Consider the following 22,078-nt stretch of genomic DNA (forward strand, 5'->3'; position numbering starts at 1 on the left):
TTAGTAATATATCCCATCTGGTTCATGGGGACGGGGACAACATGGGTCTGTGTGATTTCACATGCCAGGACTGTAATTTAGCCCCAGTCCGTACCTGCCTCATGAGACAGGTTCAGACTGGGCGGGCCTTAGTGCAGGGGCGGAGCCTGTACCGCCAACCTCCCTGGTCTGTTTTGCTCCGCCCCCTCAGCGCCTGCGCCAGGTGTGATACAATGGAGAATGGTGGGCTATTTTCTAATATGCTTTGTTTCAATTCTTTACCATTTTCAAGACCTCTGCATGCCGTCAGTGAATGGACACGTTACAATTAACCATCGCTCTGTTCCAGTGTTGAATCGATATGGGGAGGTTGGCCCCGTTGAATTCAGTCTGCAGCCTCCTGATTAATCACATGTTTTTACTTCTAGGTGCAGCGTCGGGGTCCTTGGGCAGTGAGTAGACCCCTTGTACTCCTCAGTCTTGTCCCCACCATATGCGCCCCCATCTCATCTCTCCTCCCCGCATCCTGGTAGCACGTTGCCTGGCTTCGGTGACCCGTTACGTTGTGGTGTGCGCCCAGGACGAGGATGTGTGTGTGCCGCCCCGTACAGGTCTCTATATAGCACTGATGTGTCCATGCAATTGCTCACTGTTATCAGCCACCAGTACGTCTCCTGGTGTACACAGAGGGTGATCCCACGGGAGGGGGCGCAGGTGCTGTGCATTTACCCCCTCTCAGTTTTTTATGATTTTTTTTACATTTGCAGCACAATGTGTCTGAACTGTTACGTAGCCGCAGCGCCACCTTAGGGCGTGATGAAGTAACTGCAAGTGCCTATTGCTAGACAGGTCCGGGGTGCACTTAGCCGACATGTCCTGACTAACGCCCGTCTTCTCTCCATTTTGCTGTGCAGTTGAAACAATTTATTGATCCTTGTAATCAGCCATTTCATGTTGGGGAGATTCTAAGACCATTTAAAATTAAGACTGTGGGGTGTGATATTCGGATGAACGCTGTGACCACCAGTGTTCCAACAATTGTGGGGGTCACTGTGCACAGACCCCGATTAACAACATGTCAGATGTGTACAGGTGCACCGTCCCTTTAAGTGTCCGGTGGGTTTGTCTCCTTTTTTTACTTTATTTATTTTAAAAGGGTTAATCTGCATTTTAGTTTAATCCTGTTTACTCCGGTCACATCCAGAGCTGCAGTCACAAGGAAACCTACAGGTTCCAGTCATTATCGCATTTGCACCTGTTTTTTTTTGTCTAGTTTTCCCTGTTTTAAGGCCGTTCTTATTGTTGTTTTGCGCCAAGTTCTCCTTAATTTGAGCCTATTTTCCACATGCTTCTGTGGTTTTTGTAACCCAAATGTCTGCTGCAGATTCATTAAGTATTGGGACATTAATAGATATTGAGAGTTTTTGCTTTAAAAAACGGAAAATCAGAGGAAAAAATAGGTACAAATGCGACAATGAACTGAGCCGCACATGCTCCACAATACAGCATGCACCAGCAGATCCTGGGGAACGAGCAGAATTTTGCTTGCAGCTCTGGATGTGAGTGGAGTGTGAGTCCAGACTTTAGCTGCCACCAGACATTGAGAGCACGTGGTGAATAGACATATCTTGTCTTTGTGTCTCACTAGTGTCAGACACTGCAAGGCCTGAGGTCACCACGGCCAGACTAGTCCGCACATCCGACCCCAAAACTTCCTACACGACCCTTGTTTCCATCACTACAGCAGGTTTGTGACTTACAGTAAAGCAAGTGCCACAACCCCCTTCCGCTGCATAGCTCCCCTTCTGCTATATTCCTGGGTGACCGAGGCCAAGGCTCCTTCCTCTTCCTTTACCCATTACAGACTATGAGCCACATTATTATATATCTAAACTGTCACAACAAGTCATAAATTAAAAAAACAAACAAACTGGAAACCATCAACAAGTAGATTAGCTTATGGATATATTTGTATTTCCAATATAGTAGGAATTCACAGGAAAGCTCAGCTCAAAAATCAGTACTCAGTGATAACACCTATGATTCTGAGATCTCATGCTGCTATGAAACTGTCAGCAAGCTGCTGCTGATAAATAAGGGCTTTATTGCTTTCCAGGCATGGTCTCCATACTGGCATTAATACTTGAGCTGATGATCATCTGAGTAGACTGATTTTGAGCTCTCCTACTCCTAACTGGAAACTGTCAGCAAGCTGCTGCTGATATATAATAATAATAATAATAATCTTTATTTTTATATAGCGCTAACATATTCCGCAGCGCTTTACAGTTTTGCACACATTATCATCACTGTCCCCGATGGGGCTCACAATCTAGAATTCCTATCAGTATGTCTTTGGAATGTGGGAGGAAACCGGAGTGCCCGGAGGAAACCCACGCAAACACGGAGAGAACATACAAACTCTTTGCAGATGTTGTCCTGGGTGGGATTAGAACCCAGGACCCCAGCGCTGCAAGGCTGCTGTGCTAACCACTGCGCCACCGTGCTGCCCATGGCTTTATTGCTTTCCAGGCATGGTCTCCATACTGGCATTAATACTTGAGCTGATGATCATCTGAGTAGACTGATTTTGAGCTCTCTTACTCCTAACTGGAAACTGTCAGCAAGCTGCTGATGGCAGATAGCACAAGTCTTTCTGACCGTACCATTTTCTGCGCTGTGACTCACTGACACTTGTATTTAGTTGCGATCAAACTTTGCACTTTTTCTCAGTATTCTCCGGTAGTTTTGGAAAATCGCAGCAAAACAAACCAAGACGGCTGCAGTGAGGTCACAGCCAATTAAAGGATTTGGATGTCCGTGCGTTAAGAAGCTGAGCTCCAGGATTTACTAAGGAACACAAGCCATAAATAGAAACCCATGGCCTACTTACTGATGGTTTTCATGGTCACTACTGACTGGTGAAATGGGGCTTCAATGTAATATGTCATCACTACGACCCCATCCCTGGAGCAACTTTATAATAGGCCGCTTTCCCGCTTCGTGATGGCACCTTCTCTGCGCCTTCATTTAAACATTGTCTGTTAGGGAATTGTCCACTAAGCGATTTTCCAACAGAATCTGTAATATTTCTTTACTTTTAGTACTTATCTAACAGGCTTTCCCCGGTATTAAAATGCTATAAATTTGCGGCCGTTGGTAGCGCCTTTGTTCTATTACATGTCCTGTCTGTGCACAAGTAAATTACAGAGCAATTCATCAGCGGGTGAAGGGAGCTGGCACCGGCAGCGGCACAAATCCTCAGCTCATTTTCCGTGGCAGAAAGCAGTCAACGCTTAAAGATTGTGTAATTCAATGAGATTGGCTTCCCCTTCTCTCGGCTGAAGGTTATGCCGCCGGTGCGAGAATTTAAAGGGGAAATCATCAACCATCCAAACGTTTCCGCCCTGTTGGGAAGTTGCGCAGCACTTGTATCTGCCAATCCTGCCAGTTGTTTGCATAAAATCTGCACAATCTCCACTCCCTGCACAAGCTGCATCTATAATTTCTAAGAATGTCACCAAAACTGCATTTTCCAAGATTGTGACGTACAGATGACACATTGATATATACTGATTGCTGCTGTAGATGATGGGAGTAGTAGTATGCTGTATGTAGCTCTTAGATGCCAAAGTAGGTGCTTCCCCTTTAAGTAGTTTGGACTGACTTTTTTTTTTAAATTTTTTTGCAATCTATGATGATCTCAGGGGATCTGGTCATTCAGACGTCAGATGTCGCTCGTACAGAGGAAACCGAGGAGAAAGCAGGTATCATCCGGTAGACGAGATGTAGAGTAGAATTCCGACCTTCTCCTTAAAGGGAATTGTTAGATTAGCGATGGACTTTACGTTTCAGTTTATTTCAATTTAAAAAAAATCTCTGCTTGCGGTTAGTGAATGGGAACATTAATTATGCCGAATAACCTTTTTGACTCTGTCAGCGGCCCAGGTTGTTACAATGGATGGCTATGTTCACATGTTGCGTTTTTTTTTCTTTTTTTTCTGTAGTCGAAACCTGCTCTGTTGGCAGAAAGGCTATGTGCACACGTTGCAGATTTGGCTGCAGATCCGCACCAGTTTTCCATGCTGTGTACGGTACCATGTAAACCTATGGAAAACCAAATCCGCAGCGCACATGCTGCGGAAAATTCCGCTCAGAAATGCAGCAGTTTATTTTCCGCTGGATGTCAATTCTTTGTGCGGATTCCGCAGCGTTTTCGCAGTAAATACGTGGGGAATCAGCATGTAAAACACAGGACATTTTACTTGCGGATTCTGCAGAATCTGCGTGGAAATATCCACAATGGAGTCCGCAACGTGTGCACATACCCTAAAGAAGCTGCTTTCAAAAAGCAGGTTTTGCTGCGTTTTTGTTGTCTCTTGTGCATGCTGATGAAGTTTATTGCCCCCCCCAAAAAACATGATGCAACCTCCTTAAGGTTTCTGCTCCAAAAACGCAGCAAAACCTAATGCCTGGGTTTTTTTGTTGTTGTTTTTTTTTTTGCTGTGTTTTTGCACTTACTCATTGCTTTCTGTGGGTGAAAAACACTGCAAAAACGGAAAGAAGTGACATGCTGCAGTTTTCCAATTCAGTCAGGAAAAAAAAAAAACAGTGGTGCTCATGTGTCAGCTTTTGCTGGTATTGTAAAACACAGCTAAAAATTGCATAAAAGAAAGTAGCAAATGCAACATGTGAACAATAGTATCAGTTTAGGCAAGGGCTGTTTTCTGCTGTTATATTTAGTTTAAAAGTTTCCCTACATGGATACATTGTAACAAACCATAAGCTGTGCAGACAGGACTTGGTTAGCGTGGGTCAATTTTCTGTTTACCTACAGTAAGCAGAGATATTGGATAATCTATTAAAACTGATGTTATTTCAAGACCCCTGTGGACATAAATCAATAATATGTACACCCCTGATAGAACGCCCAATGCCTGCTGAAAACTCAGAAACAAATTGCACCTTATTGATGGTTTCCCTGTGTGCATTGCATCTGAGGAAGGTCAGCAGCAGTGTTTTTCAGAGTCTGTTTCGGGTGGAGGTCTCCTTTACACTAGTTCAATTCAGTGGGATCTATCTAGTAAAATTAAAGTGGATGTTTTCAGAGAGCAGTGCTAAACTGAGATTCTACTTTGTCAGCTTCGAGGTCCGTGCACTCCTGTGCAATAATCATGTGTCTGATCAGCAGCTGGATCTGCCACAGATTTGCAATAATCATGTCTGATCAGCATCTGGATCTGCCACAGCTGTGCAATAATCATGTCTGATCAGCATCTGGATCTGCCACACCTGTGCAATAATCATGTCTGATCAGCATCTGGATCTGCCACACCTGTGCAATAATCATGTGTCTGATCAACAACTAGATCTGCCACAGCTGTGCAATAATCATGTGTCTGATCAGCATCTGGATCTGCCACAGCTGTGCAATAATCATGTCTGATCAGCATCTGGATATGCCACAGGTGTGCAATAATCATGTCTGATCAGCATCTGGATCTGCCACACCTGTGCAATAATCATGTCTGATCAGCATCTGGATCTGCCACACCTGTGCAATAATCATGTGTCTGATCAACAACTAGATCTGCCACACCTGTGCAATAATCATGTGTCTGATCAACAACTAGATCTGCCACAGCTGTGCAATAATCATGTGTCTGATCAGCATCTGGATCTGCCACAGCTGTGCAATAATCGTGTCTGATCAGCATCTGGATCTGCCACAGCTGTGCAATAATCATGTGTCTGATCAGCAACTGGATCTGCCACAGGTGTGCAATAATCAGGTGTCTGATCAGCATCTGGATCTGCCACAGCTGTGCAATAATCATGTGTCTGATCAGCATCTGGATCTGCCACAGGTGTGCAATAATCATGTCTGATCAGCAACTGGATCTGCCACACCTGTGCAATAATCGTGTCTGATCAGCAACTGGATCTGCCACAGCTGTGCAATAATCATGTGCCTGATAAGCAACTGGATCTGCCACAGGTGTGCAATAATCATGTGTCTGATCAGCATCTGGATCTGCCACAGCTGTGCAATAATCATGTGTCTGATCAGCATCTGGATCTGCCACACCTGTGCAATAATCATGTCTGATCAGCAACTGGATCTGCCACACCTGTGCAATAATCATGTGTCTGATCGGCAACTGGATCTGCCACAGATGTGCAATAATCATGTGTCTGATCAGCATCTGGATCTGCCACAGCTGTGCAATAATCATGTGTCTGATGAGCAACTGGATCTGCCACACCTGTGCAATAATCATGTTTCTGATCAACAACTGGATCTGCCACAGGTGTGCAATAATCATGTGTCTGATCAGCATCTGGATCTGCCACAGCTGTGCAATAATCATGTCTGATCAGCATCTGGATCTGCCACACCTGTGCAATAATCATGTTTCTGATCAACAACTGCATCTGCCACAGCTGTGCAATAATCATGTGTCAGATCAGCAACTAGATCTGCCACACCTGTGCAATAATCATGTGTCTGATCAGCAACTGGATCTGCCACAGCTGTGCAATAATCATGTGCCTGATCAGCAACTGGATCTGCCACAGCTGTACAATAATCATGTGTCTGATCAGCATCTGGATCTGCCACAGCTGTGCAATCATGTCATCAGCATCTGGATCTGCAACAGGTGTGCAATAATCATGTGTCATCAGCATCTGGATTTGCCACACCTGTGGGGAGGATGGATTATCTTGGCACTGTTGGCAGAGAGGAAGTCCTCACTAAGGCCGGGTGCACACGATCTGGAAATAGCAGCGCTTTGAATGCAGCATATGTTGGCTACATCCAAAGCGCTGCTATCTATTGAACGCAGGTAAATCCGCTTGTGTTCACTGAACCGTGCATTTTCACTGCATTTAAAACATTCTATGGGTGAAATATCTCTTGCAGGGACTCGCATCTCCGCAAGAGAAACTCGCTTGTTGTGGTCCTGAAAGACGTGCCGCATATCCATCTCCGCAGGCATCTTGTGGATGTATAGTGGACATGGGATTCCTTGAAATCCCATCCACTATGCTGTAACATCTAGACGCTGCTGGTTGACACTGCATAAGTACGCATTGTCAAACCCACAGCAACCTTGGATCATGTGCACATACCCTAAGCACTTTTTCACACCACCTGATATTTCCGGTACTGGAAAAACAGTACCAGAGATATCCTTGTTCATGTGTGTGTGTTTAACACGTGTGGCAACCGTGTGCTGCATCAGTATCACACGTACCGGCGCCTGAGACGAGAATCAACCGTACTGTTCTCGCTGTTCCTCGCCGCTGGGTACTGAAGACCGCTCCCATCATTGTCTGCACTCAGCATTCTCCCCTGCTAGCTCTGATCACAGTACAATCAAGGGACAATGATGTGAGTGGTCTTCAGCACCTGGTACTGGGGAACAGCGTGAACAGTACTGCTGATTCCCAGGCATCGGTACATGTCACACTGATGACACATGGCTATCATTTATACAGTCACCTCCTAGTGGTGACTGTATAATTTTGTATGTAGTGATCGCCCCCTAGTGATTACTGTATAAATCTGTATGTAGTGGGCCCCCCATAGGGGTGAGTTGACTGTATACATCTGAATATAGTGAGATCCCCTTAGTGGTGGCTGTATAAATCTGTATGAAGTGGGTTCCCCTAGTGGTTACTATATAAATCTGTATGTATTGTGCTCCCCTAGTGGTTACTGTGTAAATCTGTATGTAGTGAGCTTCCCTAGTGGTGATTTTATAAATCTATGCACTGAGCAGGTATTTAGAGATCTAAGAAAAGAATTAATCATTTGGGGTTCTAATATTTGCGGTGAATCTTTTTTGTCTGCATTAGCTCCTGCTTTAATTGTGCCATCCGCCTTCCTTATTATGCACTACTGTTGCCTACAAGTGCTAGGAGACAATGCCGCTCCCTGTTCTTGACACCTATAGATCTCATCCTGTAATCTGTTTGTTTGAAGCACCCTGGATTTCACCAGCTCCTCCATTGCTAGAACCTAAGCTTCAGCGTCAGGAACTTCCAGAGAGAATAAGAGGTACGTCCATGATTAATACACACTGTCACCCCTCTAAATGACCCCTATGTCAGCACAGACCAGTGTCACTTGGAACTTTTCCAATACTGTAGCAAATGCCAATTAGATGTTACCCAGAAGACTGATGCTGCCATGACATCGCGGGGCAAGGAAATAGTTCTATAAAATGCTCAAGCCTTGAAGTTTATATTTAGACAGAAGTTTGGAGTAAATCCTGGAGTGAAGGAAAGCAGTAATGTCGCTGCAGACAAGAGGCTCCACAAAGGCGGCAGGGGCTGTCAAACATTAAAGCCAAGCTCAAGTCTAAGTATTAGGAAACTGCATGCATGGCATCTCCCTAATTAACTTCTATGAATCGGTTTGCACATATCAGAAGTTATAGTACAGCAGGAAAGGAGAGATCAATCCCCTGCAACCTGTGAGCAGACACATTAAAATTACCCCCCCCACACACGCCCATAAAGACCTCATTATGTAAGCAAGCACGTTTTTTTCCCACTATTTAAGATTTGATGATTATTAGCATATATTTTACTAGATGGTGGCCCGATTCTAACGCATCGGGTATTCTAGAATATGTATGTAGTTTATTTATGAAGATTTCAGAATAATGCAATGAATATACAGGATTCGGCCGGCCGGGCGCAGCCAATTAGCGAAGCGTGGTTCAAATCCCGCGCCAATTCGCAGCCGGACTGCGCCTGTCGCTGGTCACGCCTGGACGGCCACGAACAATCAGCAACAGGCGCAGTCCGGCTGTGAATTGGCACGGGATTTGAACCATGCTTCGCTAATTGGCCGCGCCCGGCCGGCCGCCAACAATCAATCAGTGAAGCCAGGGCCGGCTCCAAGTTTTTGAGGGCCCCAGGCTAGTCTCACAGCCACATAGCATATAGCACAGCCACGTAGTATATAGCACAGCTACGTAGTATATGGCACAGCTACGTAGTATATGGCACAGCCACGTAGTATATAGCACAGTCCACATAGTATATTGCACAGTCCACGTAGTATATAGCACAGCGACTGAGTATATAACACAGGCCACGCAGTATATAGCACAGCCCATGCAGTATATAACACAACCCACGTAGTATATAGCACAGCCACGTAGTATGTAGAACAGCCCACGTAGTATATAGCACAGCGAAGTAGTGTATAACACATCCCACGCAGTATATAACACATCCCACGCAGTATATAACACATCCCACGCAGTATATAACACAGCCCACGTAGTATATAACACAGCCCACGTAGTATATAGCAATGTGGGCACCATATCCCTGTTAAAAAAAATTATTAAAATAAAAAATAGTTATATACTCACCTTACGGCGGCCCCCGGATGCAGCCCAGGCCTTTAGCGATGCTCGTCACGACGTTCCCAGTAATGCCTTGTAGCAATAACCCGTGATGATGTAACGGTCTCACGAGACCGCTACGTCATCTGGGGTCATTGCCGCAATGCATTCTTGGGACCGGAGCATTGCGAGGAGCAGGAAAGGCTGCCGTGGACGCCGGAAGGTGAGAATATGATTTTTTTTTTTTTATCATAGCTTCTCCTAGTGGTGGCTGCAGACAGAATCTTATCATGTATCTCTGTATACAGGGAGCTCCCCCTAGTGGTGGCTGCAGACAGGATCTGATCAAGTATCTCTGTATACAGGGAGCTCCCCCTAGTGGTGGCTGTAGACAGGATCTTATCATATATCTCTGTATACAGGGAGCTCCCCCTAGCGGTGGCTGCAGACAGAATCTTATCATGTATCTCTGTATACAGGGAGCTCCCCCTAGCTGTGGCTGCAGACATAATCTTATCAGGTATCTCTGTATACAGGGAGCTCCCCCTAGTGGTGGCTGTAGACAGGATCTTATCATGTATCTCTGTATACAGGGAGCTCCCCCTAGCTGTGGCTGCAGACAGAATCTTATCATGTATCTCTGTATACAGGGAGCTTCTCCTAGTGGTGGCTGTAGACAGGATCTTATCATGTATCTCTGTATACAGGGAGCTCCCCCTAGTGGTGGCTGCAGACAGAATCTTATCAGGTATCTCTGTATACAGGGAGCTCCCCCTAGTGGTGGCTGCACGCAGAATTTTACTCCTTTCTTATGCAGAGGATTTGTTGCTCTTTTCAGGGTGCATATTGAATGTAGGCTACATTCCTATAATAAGTTTTTGGTGAGTTTTTAACTCTGCATATCTTAAAAAAAAAAAAAAATGCAAGTAACCTGTTTATCCTTAATGTTCAGAGAATCTCCAACATCATAAACTCACCAACATCTCATTGTGGGAACATAGCCTAGAAGTATCATACTGCCCAGTTTTTTTATGGGATGGCAAAGAAGCAGGTGAAACATTTTCCATCCGTGTTTTTGGCCTGTTAACCCATTTGCCGTCATAACAATGATGGTGCCCGGTACCCCAATTTATGAGCGATTATTAATCTATCGCATAGGAGGAAAATAGTTGTTTCTACTTTGGATATTAGTAAAATTACTTTACGCGGGAGACAATTATTGTTCAACCCTGTTGGTAAAAAGAGAATTATTGCTGATCATCTGTCATTCTCTCTCATCACAACTGATCAAGCTCTATCCCAGACAGTATTTGGGGCGCAGTCCCATGCCTTCTCCCCGCAGCTTGGCCTTCTTTCACATTTGCATGCATTTTAATGTAGCAGATGGTCTACAACCTTTGGCTCTCCAGATGTTGTGAAACAGCCAAGCGTCAGTGCAACTACTACTCCCAGCATGCTCTGACAGTTGCAGAGTTCTTTAAGGGGAGAGGTTGGAGATTGTGGATGCAGCCAGGCGTCAGTGCAGCCTCCGGCGATGTCCAGCGCACATCTCGGGCAGAGGAGTGGCCAAAGAGAACTCGCGCCAATATAAATTGTATCAAAATGAGTTTGATACATTGCAACAAAATGTTACTATTTGAATGTATCCACATTGGTTATTTATTACCTGGAGTTGCTCCTTGAGGTTCCTCCTTGACCTTGTCTCTTATACCCTTCACATTTATAAAACACAGCCAACCCACCGATGCAAAAGGAGCCACTGCCACCCACCGAGAAATATCCTGAAACAGGTATCGTGACTCCCACGGCCCCCAGTAGACGTGTGGTAGCCTAGATGCCTGTGGTACTTTGCACGGTGTGGACTTACTCGTATTGATTAGCCTAGACTCAATAATCATATCTGATTTCTCCAAATTCAAGAATCCTCCAAGGTTTTCATTCGTACTGAACCCACTCCAGCCTATGTCACCGATACGATCAAGAGTCCGAAAGGTACTAATGACACTGGAGGTTCGTCTGTCCTGCTGGGACTTATTTATTGGGGCACATCGAGGTCTTAGAGAGGTCCTGTAAATGGGGCCAAGTGTGTCTGTTTGTGGCTGTTGTGGGGGACGTGCACATGTTATAGCCACTTTGGTGGCCACAGTTGATCACTCAGGGTCTCGGCAATCATTGGATTTGACTGGTATGCCCTTCCTGGTATCTTCACCACAAGCACATGCCGCAATTAGGTGGCCACACACATGGATTTGCTCATCGGAGAGTTTATACGAATTCCCGTGTTATACTTATATGCTGCCCAAGTGTTGAAAAACAATATTAAATCATCCCTGCAGTTAGCGGACTAGTCAGCGACACCTTCAATCATTGCTTTAGTCCACTGATTGACAGACCAACGTGTGCTGGGGGGGGTGCAGGGAGGAGAAGAGGGACTTCTCCTCATCCTCATCCCTGCTCATACTATGATGTCAGTCACGTGGCTGTGGGCATTATCCCAGTGATTGACAGTGGTCCCGGACCAGTTCGCTAATCGCAAGCAGAGAGGATTTAAAGGGACTCTGTCACCTGAATTTGGCGGGACTGATTTTGGGTCATATGGGCGGAGTTTTCGGGTGTTTGATTCACCCTTTCCTTACCCGCTGGCTGCATGCTGGCTGCAATATTGGATTGAAGTTCATTCTCTGTCCTCCATAGTACACGCCTGCGCAAAGCAATCTTGCCTTGTGCAGGTGTGTACTATGGAGGACAGAGAATGAACTTCAATCCAATATTGCAGCCAGCATGCAGCCAGCGGGTAAGGAAAGGGTGAATCAAACACCCGAAAACTCCGCCCATATGACCCAAAACCAGTCCCACCAAATTCAGGTGACAGGTTCCCTTTAACATCATTTTTGGAAACACACACATGTAAAGTTTAAATAAAACACAGGGACCACTAAAAACAAAGAGGCTAATAAAGCTCCTAATATCCCCTAGAGGTATATCCTGTGGACAGGTTCCCTTCAATTTCTGTTGTTGGACTGATACGGATTACTCCTGACCCCTAATCACATGCACGCTCATTATATAGGGCATGTACATGTTCTGAATGGGAAGAGGTTAGCATGCCAGTGTCAGACACCTGAAGAGCAGAGGATGGGACATGTTGAAATTAGATATGCCCAATCTTTTTTTTATCTATCATAGTCCAGACATCACGCATATTAGATTGTTGGGCAATCCCACCAAAGTCGTCAGGTTGGACCAGCCATCGTCTTATGTGCTAAGACTTCCTTTGCGGTGTCTGGCAGCTGTGACCAGAAGTCCTAATGGGGCATGTTTACCGGACGGCAGCTCCTCTTTATTACATATCCTATGGGTGTTGATTATCTGGGATCACCTGCAGGTGAGATTGGCTTGAATGCCATCTTCATGTGGATTAATCTCTTGGATCCAGGCCTTGGAGCAGCCTCAGGAGTGGGTTGTGCACCTACCTCCGCCCCTGAGACTCGGACCAGGGGGACACATCAGGAGTCGATTTCTGGACATGTGACTGTTTTACCTGGGTTGATAATAAATGCTGAGATATTGGAAGATCCTATAAAATGTCTTGTATGATTTATGATGCTGGTGAGTTTTTGGGGATGTTCTTCTATGAATGGCGGCGTGAATGTGACTTAAGACTTTCTATACCTTCATCCCGCGTCACCCCTCTCCCATCATCATGACTTGTCATCACCGTGCATGTGAATGACCCCCCAGCTTTGATGTTCACGCCGACTCCTCATGACTTTGGGTTGTCCGAGATTTTGATCAGCATCACCCTTGTGAAGTAGTCGCTGCCCTTGGCTCCTGCCCTGAGGCCGAGCTGCAGGGAGAGACACTTACATGTGAGGTTCGTTTGATTGAATCTGGTAGCGATGTCCGTAGCCCTCGGCAAGGTCATGGATCCGGCACCGTTCTCCCTGTGCACAATGAAGCTTAATTGAAACATCCATAAGCTCAGAGGATTGTGATTGACGGGGGACTGCAATGACTTTAGTTGTCACCGACCTGGTGGAAGAGTCAAGATTAAGAATTTAAAGGGCAACGCTAAATCCGGCTAGAAACAAATCAGATTTGCTTAGCAGCTCACGGCCTGGTTCATGGAGGGGAAGAGACCCATAGTTTTCAGAGTTTATATCAATTCCTTCAGTCAGCCATGTTTCTGTAGAATTAAGGCTTTTAGTAATGGATAATTGAGATCCTTGTGATCAGCCATGAGGTTCTGATGACTTTCCGGCTTGGGCAGAGAAGATCTATGCTCTGGATTAGGTGATGGGACATCCCAGGTGCTTGAGGAGTCGGGTCCTTCTTTGCTTGTTCTCATTTGGTTTTCCTCCTTCTTCAGACTGTGAATGTTATGGACATTCCAGCAGATGCAGCTTCATCGACTTCCTGAATGTGGTCACTTGTGTCAGCTGCAAGCACAATACTCGGGGTCAGCACTGCCAGCATTGCCGCCTCGGCTTCTACCGCAACGTGTCTGCCGAGCTGGAGGATGAGAATGTCTGCATACGTGAGTGATCTGTCAGCTGTAAGACCAGACCTACATGTCCCCAGGGTGATGGTGCGGAAATTCTAGTACGGCCGCCGTCACCTGCTACCAGCCGCGTCACTCTGCATATGATGCACCTAATGCCAAAAGTACCCAGCAGGTGTCAGGAATGGCTGAGGATCCATAGCAAATTTACAGGGGGCTAATAATGATGTAAAATGTTCTCACATAAATATAAAGCAGATTACACACAAGACACCCCCCCCCCACACACACACACAAAAAGACATAAAGCCCTGGCTAAACCCTCCTAAATAAAGACTTCAACCCCAAGTCAGATCCTCTAAATAAAGACATCAACCCCATGACACATCCCTTAATAAAGACATCAACCCCATGACACATCCCTTAATAAAGACATCAGTCCCATGACACACCCCTAAATAAAGACATCAGTCCCATGACACATCCCTTAATAAAGACATCAGTCCCATGACACACCCCTAAATAAAGACATCAGTCCCATGACACACCCCTAAATAAAGACATCAGTCCCATGACACACCCCTAAATAAAGACATCTGTCCCATGACACATCCCTTAATAAAGACATCAGTCCCATGACACACCCCTAAATAAAGACATCAGTCCCATGACACATCCCTTAATAAAGACATCAGTCCCATGACACACCCCTAAATAAAGACATCAGTCCCATGACACACCCCTAAATAAAGACATCAGTCCCATGACACATCCCTTAATAAAGACATCAGTCCCATGACACACCCCTAAATAAAGACATCAGTCCCATGACACATCCCTTAATAAAGACATCAGTCCCATGACACACCCCTAAATAAAGACATCAGTCCCATGACACATCCCTTAATAAAGACATCAGTCCCATGACACACCCCTAAATAAAGACATGAGTCCCATGACACATCCCTAAATAAATTTCAAAAACCTGACGTGCACATCCAAACATAGACTAAGTGTGAACAGGTGCTGAACCTAGAGTCGCCAACTCGTATATAGTTAAATAAATAAGGCAGCACACTGCAGCGCTAGAACATACAAACTTGAAATACGAAATTTGAACTGCATTACTGCACTAGAAATACGAAAAATGAGAGCATTTAGCGCATAAAAATGGCCAATTTTATGTGTACCTGGTAGCCACTTTACGGCATCTCTCTTATACCAGGTCCTACGCTTGCCTTACCTCGCTGAGAATAAACGTCTCCATCTGAATGGGTACATGTGAAACCTCTTCCTAGACTAAAATTCTCTCTCTCTCTATGGAGGGGTATTGGACCTGCTGTAATTAAAACACCTGTGGCTAGAAGGCAGAGTGCACGATCAGAAGGCTAGAGAATACATTTCAAAAACCTGACCTGCACATCCAAACATAGACTAAGTGTGAACAGGTGCTGAACCTAGAGTCGCCAACTCGTATATAGTTAAATAAATAAGGCAGCACACTGCACCGCTAGAACATACAAACTTGAAATACGAAATTTGAACTGCAAATTTCGTATTTCAAGTTTGTATGTTCTAGCGCTGCAGTGTGCTGCCTTATTTATTTAACTATATACGAGTTGGCGACTCTAGGTTCAGCACCTGTTCACACTTAGTGTATGTTTGGATGTGCAGGTCAGGTTTTTGAAATGTATTCTCTAGCCTTCTGATCGTGCACTCCGCCTTCTAGCCACAGGTGTTTTAATTACAGCAGGTCCAATACCCCTCCATAGAGAGAGAGAATTTTAGTCTAGGAAGAGGTTTCACATGTATCCATTCAGATGGAGACGTTTATTCTCAGCGAGGTAAGGCAAGCATAGGACCTGGTATAAGAGAGATGCCGTAAAGTGGCTACCAGGTACACATAAAATTGGCCATTTTTATGTGCTAAACGCTCTCATTTTTCGTATTTCTAGTGCAGTAATGCAGTTCAAATTTCGTATTTCAAGTTTGTATGTTCTAGTGCTGCAGTGTGCTGCCTTATTCATTTAACATCCCTAAATAAAGACATCAGTCCCATGACACATCCCTAAATAAAGACATCAGTCCCATGACACATCCCTAAATAAAGACATCAGTCCCATGACACATCCCTAAATAAAGACATCAGTCCCATGACACATCCCTTAATAAAGACATCAGTCCCATGACACACCCCTAAATAAAGACATCAGTCCCATGACACACCTCTTAATAAAGACATCAGTCCCATGACACACCCCTAAATAAAGACATCAGTCCCATGACACACTCCTAAATAATGACATCAACCCCATTATACACCCCCTAAATAAAGCCATCAACCCCATTATACACCCCCTAAATAAAGCCATCAACCCCAGGCCAGTTGCCATTCCTTTATACAGTCCCCAGACCTTTATACAAGCTCAAGGCCAAACCCTTCTGCAAACCAGACCCCCTCCTTTATATACACCCAGTATAGAACAAATCTTTTTACAGACCTCAGGCGATACCCCTCCTTTATACAGACCCCATTATAGCCCAGACCTTTATAGAGACCCCAGGCCATTTCCACGCCCCTCTACACAGTCCACAGGCCAGTTTCTGATTTATACCGACCCAGGCCAGCCCAGACATTTACATAGATATTTGCTTAATCCAGCCATTAATACAGACCAGTCCTCGCTAAACTAAGGCCACGGGCCATTCCCACACCCTGTATACAGGCCTCAGCACAATCCTTTATGCATACCCCAACCTGAACTACCTCTGTATGCAACCGCAGGTCTGACTATCCTTAATTACGAAGATCTCAGACTTGACTACCCCTATATAGAGACCACCGATCTGATTGTCCCCAATTATACAGAGCCCAGACTGGACTACCCCTATGTACAACCACTGGTCTGTCCCCAATTATGACCCCAGACCAGACTGCCCGATCATTGCTGGCTATCTGTGTGATCTTGGTGACTTTGAGAGTGAAGATCATTGAAGGAATGGGTTTTGGTGACTTTGCCATCTCCTGACATTGCTATATGACCATATTTTGCCCCTTCTATTGCGTCATATTGGGCAGGCGCTAGTTTTTCTTGAACATTCTTCCAGCCTCTTCTGTAGAGGAGTAGAAGTTGTATTGGGGTGACACGTCAGATGGTCCTGTGCCCCCCTTCCCGAGTCTCTTGATGTTCTGCGTCCCGTCACTTACAATTAATGTCCCTTCTACAGCAGTAGAGAATAATTCAGTCATTTCTGTATAAGGACAAGCTATAAACACATTAGAGACCCTGCACCGAGCTGGTGACTGCAGAGACGTGCAGCTGAGTAATGGCCTAGGAGGCTGCGCTAATATGATTATAGTGAATAGTGGAGCGTCTGAGCGGATGAGACACTGGAGTGGATCACAGTATTCCCGCTATAGATTATCCTGACTCTTAACAAACTAATAACAGCAGAAGTGGCTGGAAACCCATCCAAGAGTAACCCAATTACCTATAATAAAGTGCCGCTCCACACGGTCATCTGCTGCCTGCATTGACCAGTACACCACCACTAGGTGGCGACATGCTGCTTCACAATGAAGGTTACAAAAACGTAAGAGAAGACCGAAATGTAACAAGAATATAAATAACAAAACAGTGTCTGACTAGCCCAAATACAAGTCAGAAACATAAGATTTACATAAAACCAGGGCCGGACTGGCCATCTGGCAATTCTGGCAAATGCCAGAAGGGCCTGTCTGGTCATGGGCTACCTTGTCTGCCACATTATTAACAGAATCAATGTTCTCAAGACACCCATACTGTTAAGAGTTGTGATGGAGAATAAAGTCGTTGACTCAATCACTTACCCCAGTAGCCCATGGGTATCATTAGATATATTGGTCTTGTAGAAAATCTTCCTTTCCTCCATCCAGGGTAACATTAGTAATGTTTCCCATCTGGTTCATGGGGACGGGGACAACATGGTCCTGTGTGATTTCAGATGCCAGGGCTGAATTTCAGCCCCAGTCCGTACCTGCACAAAACCCATTATTTTTTTTTTCTTGTGAATGTCCCTCATATCACAAGACACAAGAGATTTCATGTTCTCTTTAACCCACAGTAGTAGCAACTGTCACATTATCCCAAATATGCAAGAATATAACTACTATATTACTGCCCCCTTTGTACAAGAATATAACTACTATAATACTGCCCTTATGTACAAGAATATAACTATTATAATACTGTCCCCTATGTACAAGTATATAACTACTATAATAATGCTCCTATGTACAAGAATATAACTACTATAATACTGCCCCTATGTACAAGAATATAAGTACTATAATACTGCCCCCTTTGTACAAGAATATAACTACTATAATGCTGCCCTTATGTACAAGAATATAACTACTATAATACTGTCCCCTATGTACAAGAATATAACTACAATAATACTGTCCCCTATGTACAAAAATATAACTACTATAATACTGCCCCCTATGTACAAGAATATAACTGCTGATGACACGCAGATCTACCTATCCAGACCTGGCCTCACCTCCTTACTTACCAAAATCCCGCACTGTCTGTCTGCTATTTCAGCCTTCGTTTCTGCTCGCTTTCTACAACTGAACATGGACAAAACAGAATTCATCATCTTTCCCCCATCTCACTCTACCCCTCCACCAGACCTATCCATCAATGTCAATGGCTGCTCACTTTCCCCAGTCCCACATGCCCAGTGCCTCGGGGTGATCCTCGACTCTGCCCTCTCTTTCAAGCCACATATCCAAGCCCTTGCCTCCTCCTGCCGTCTCAAACTCAAAAATATTTCCCGGATCCGTGCTTTCCTTGACCGCGACACCGCAAAAACGCTAGTGCATGCCCTTATCATCTCCCGCCTCGACTACTGCAACCTCCTACTCTCTGGACTCCCCTCTAGCACTCTGGCACCGCTCCAATCCATCCTACACTCTGCTGCCCGACTAATCTACCTGTCTCCCCACTATTCCCCAGCCTCTCCCCTATGTCAAGCCCTTCACTGGCTTCCTATCGCCCAGAGACTCCAGTTTAAAACCCTCACACTGACATACAAAGCCATCCACAACCTGTCTCCTCCATACATCTGTGACATGGTCTCCCGGTACCTACCTACACGCAACCTCCGATCCTCTCAAGACCTCCTTCTCTACTCCCCTCTCGTCTCTTCTTCCCACAACCGCATCCAAGACTTCTCCCGTGCTTGCCCCATACTCTGGAACTCTCTACCCCAACACATCAGACTCTCGCCTACCATAGAAACCTTCAAAAAGAACCTGAAGACCTACCTCTTCCGACAAGCCTACAGCCTGCAGTGATCCTGAAGTTACTGAACCGCTGCACAACCTGCCCTACCCTCTCCTAGTGTTTCATCACCCATCCCCTGCAGACTGTGAGCCCTCGCGGGCAGGGTCCTCCCTCCTTATGTACCCGTGTGCCTGTTATCTGCTCATGTTTAATGTATTTGTCTATATTTGCCTCGTATTCACATGTAAAGCGCCATGGAATAAATGGTGCTATAAAAATGTATAATAATAATAAATAATAATAAACTGCTATAATACTGCCTCCTATGTACAAGACTAAAACTACTATAATATTGCCCCTATGTACAAGAATATAACTACTATCATATTGCCCCTATGTACAAGAATATAACTACTATAATACTACCCCTATGTACAAGAATATAACTACTATAATACTGCCCCTATGTACAAGAATATAACTTCTATAATGCTGTCCCCTATATACAAGAATATAACTAATATAATACTGCCCCTACCTACAAGAATATAATTACTATAATACTGCCCCCTATAAACAAGAATATAACTACTATAATACTGCTCTTATGTACAAGAATATAACTACTATAACACTGCTCCTACTTGCAAGAATATAACTACTAAAATGCTGCTTCTTTTTTTTATTGTTGCTAATTTTCCATGTTTTCTGGTTTGTAGAATGTAACTGTAACCAGCATGGCTCTGAACATGAACGCTGCAATGAAACTGGCGATTGTGTTTGTCGGCCAGGAGCTACCGGAACAAAATGTGACGAGTGCCTACTTGGCTACCACTGGAGACAGGGTTGCCAACGTAAGTTGTATTGTACATCACGGTCTAATTATGATTTGCTGTAGGTGAATAATTTGCATTCATTACTGTGACAAATGACGCAGATTAGGAGGACAAGCAGATATAGTGTTCTGTAGACCTGCTCCCCACAGTATGAGCCCTACACCTTTACTGGCGGGAGATTAACTGACCATACACTATATCTACATGCTTCCGTTTGTTCTGATGCATTACAAGATTTGTGTCTTTAGTCTTTACTTAAAATAACACCTAAAACACAATCCTTGTTAATAAGCCAAACAGAATAGTAGTATGTATACCAAATAAAAAGCTTTATACATAGGCCACGTAACATATGTTGTAGGGATTCACTATCTCTGCTAGGAATTAAGTAGCGTTCACACAGGTAATGCCGCTTTGGTACAAACACATGCAGTATTTAGTGCTTTTTAGAGGTTGCACAGCACCAAACAATCTTATAAACTTAGCCTTGCCTAGACACTAAACATAATAGGCCCTGGCTACTCATACATGGCTGAGCTAGCCTAGGCTTGGTCAAATAAGAAGCTATTGGCCATTGATATTTGCAGTTCTCTGCACACCGCCACTGCAGTTTCTGTGTTGTGTCTCTCCTCAGCTCCAAGACGCATCCACTCTGGTCAGCTTCCCTGAGCTGACTGACTAAGGAGAACAGCTCGCCTAGTTATATGCAGGGCTAGCCAAGTGATATAATCAGAATCTGTGTAGCTAGGATTTAACCCCCTTACCCCCAAAGGTGGTTTGCACGTTAATGACCGAGCCAATTTTTACAATTCTGACCACTGTCCCTTTATGAGGTTATAAGTCTGGAACGCTTCAACGGATCCTGATGATTCTGACATTGTTTTCTTGTGACATATTGTACTTCATGGTAGTGGTAACATTTCTTTGATATTATCTGCGTTTATTTGTGAAAAAGAAACAGAAATTTGGTGAAAATTTTGCAATTTTCCAACTTTGAATTTTTATCCCCGTAAATCACAGAGATATGTCACACAAAATACTTAATAAGTATCATATCCCACATGTCTACTTTACATCAGCACAATTTTGGAACCCCAATTTTTTTTTTTGTTAGGGAGTTATAAGGGTTAAAAGTTGACCAGCAATTTCTTGTTTTTACAACACCATTTTTTTAGGGACCACATCACATTTGAAGTCATTTTGAGGGGTCTATATGATAGAAAATAACCAAGTGTGACACCATTCTAAAAACTGCACCCCTCAAGGTGCTCAAAACCACGTTCAAGAAGTTTATTAACCCTTCAGGTGTTTCACAGGAATTTTTGGAATGTTTAAAAAAAAAAATGAACATTTAACTTTTTTTCACAAAAAATTTAACTTCAGCTCCAATTTGTTTTATTCTACGAAGGGTAACAGGAGAAAATGGACACCAAATGTTATTGTACAATTTGTCCTGAGTACCCGGATACCCCAAATGTGAGGGTAAACCACTGTTTGGGCGCATGGCAGAGCTTGGAAAGGAAGGAGCGCCATTTGACTTTTAAATGCAAAATTGACTGAAATTGAGATGGTACACCATGTTGCGTTTGGAGAGCCACTGATGTGCCTAAACATTGAAACCCCCCACAAGTGACATCATTTTGGAAAGTAGACTGTTATGATCAGGTGGCCTTGGAGCAGCATGAAATGACCTTCGCTGGAGCAGTGGTAACTTTATTGACCGCAAACCCTGATCCTATCACCGCAACTAGAAGTAGCCGTGGAGTGTGCCTAACCAGACCTAGACACCTCGAAACAGCCTAAGGACTAAATATTCCTAAAGATGGAAATAGGAAAACTCTGTTGCCTCAGAGTAGATCCCCAAAGGATAGGTAGCCCCCACAAATAATGACTGTGAGTAGGAAAGGAAAAGACACACGCAGACAGAAAACAGGGATAAGCAAAGGAGGCCACTTCTACCTAGATAGGAAAGGAAAGTACAGGATACTATGCGGTCAGCATTAAAACACTACAAAATATCCACAGCAGAAAAATACAAAAACTCCACCACCTAACTAAAGATGTGGAGAGTATATCTGCGACTCCAGCGTGTCCAACTAGACTGAGAAAAACATCAGGCAC

The 22,078-nt window shown here is 44.4% G+C and overlaps 1 protein-coding gene across 3 annotated transcripts in view; it reads left to right on the forward strand.

Annotated features, from left to right (window-relative positions):
• NTNG2 (netrin G2) overlaps positions 1–22,078 on the forward strand; it is an 89,986-nt gene that overhangs the window by 55,566 nt on the left and 12,342 nt on the right. For 2 of the 3 annotated variants that reach the window (XM_069747576.1, XM_069747577.1), the window contains exons 5-7: positions 408–431; positions 13,717–13,884; positions 19,841–19,975. In XM_069747576.1, the coding sequence (XP_069603677.1) occupies positions 408–431; positions 13,717–13,884; positions 19,841–19,975 (327 nt within the window). Of the gene's footprint in view, positions 1–407; positions 432–3,686; positions 3,747–7,969; positions 8,045–11,080; positions 11,138–11,267; positions 11,340–13,716; positions 13,885–19,840; positions 19,976–22,078 lie in introns of all 3 variants that reach the window. The other variant, XM_069747575.1, reaches the window with a different exon arrangement.

The sequence above is a fragment of the Ranitomeya imitator genome, chromosome 2 (genome assembly GCF_032444005.1).
Source record: "Ranitomeya imitator isolate aRanImi1 chromosome 2, aRanImi1.pri, whole genome shotgun sequence".
Taxonomy (NCBI): Eukaryota; Metazoa; Chordata; class Amphibia; order Anura; family Dendrobatidae; genus Ranitomeya; species Ranitomeya imitator.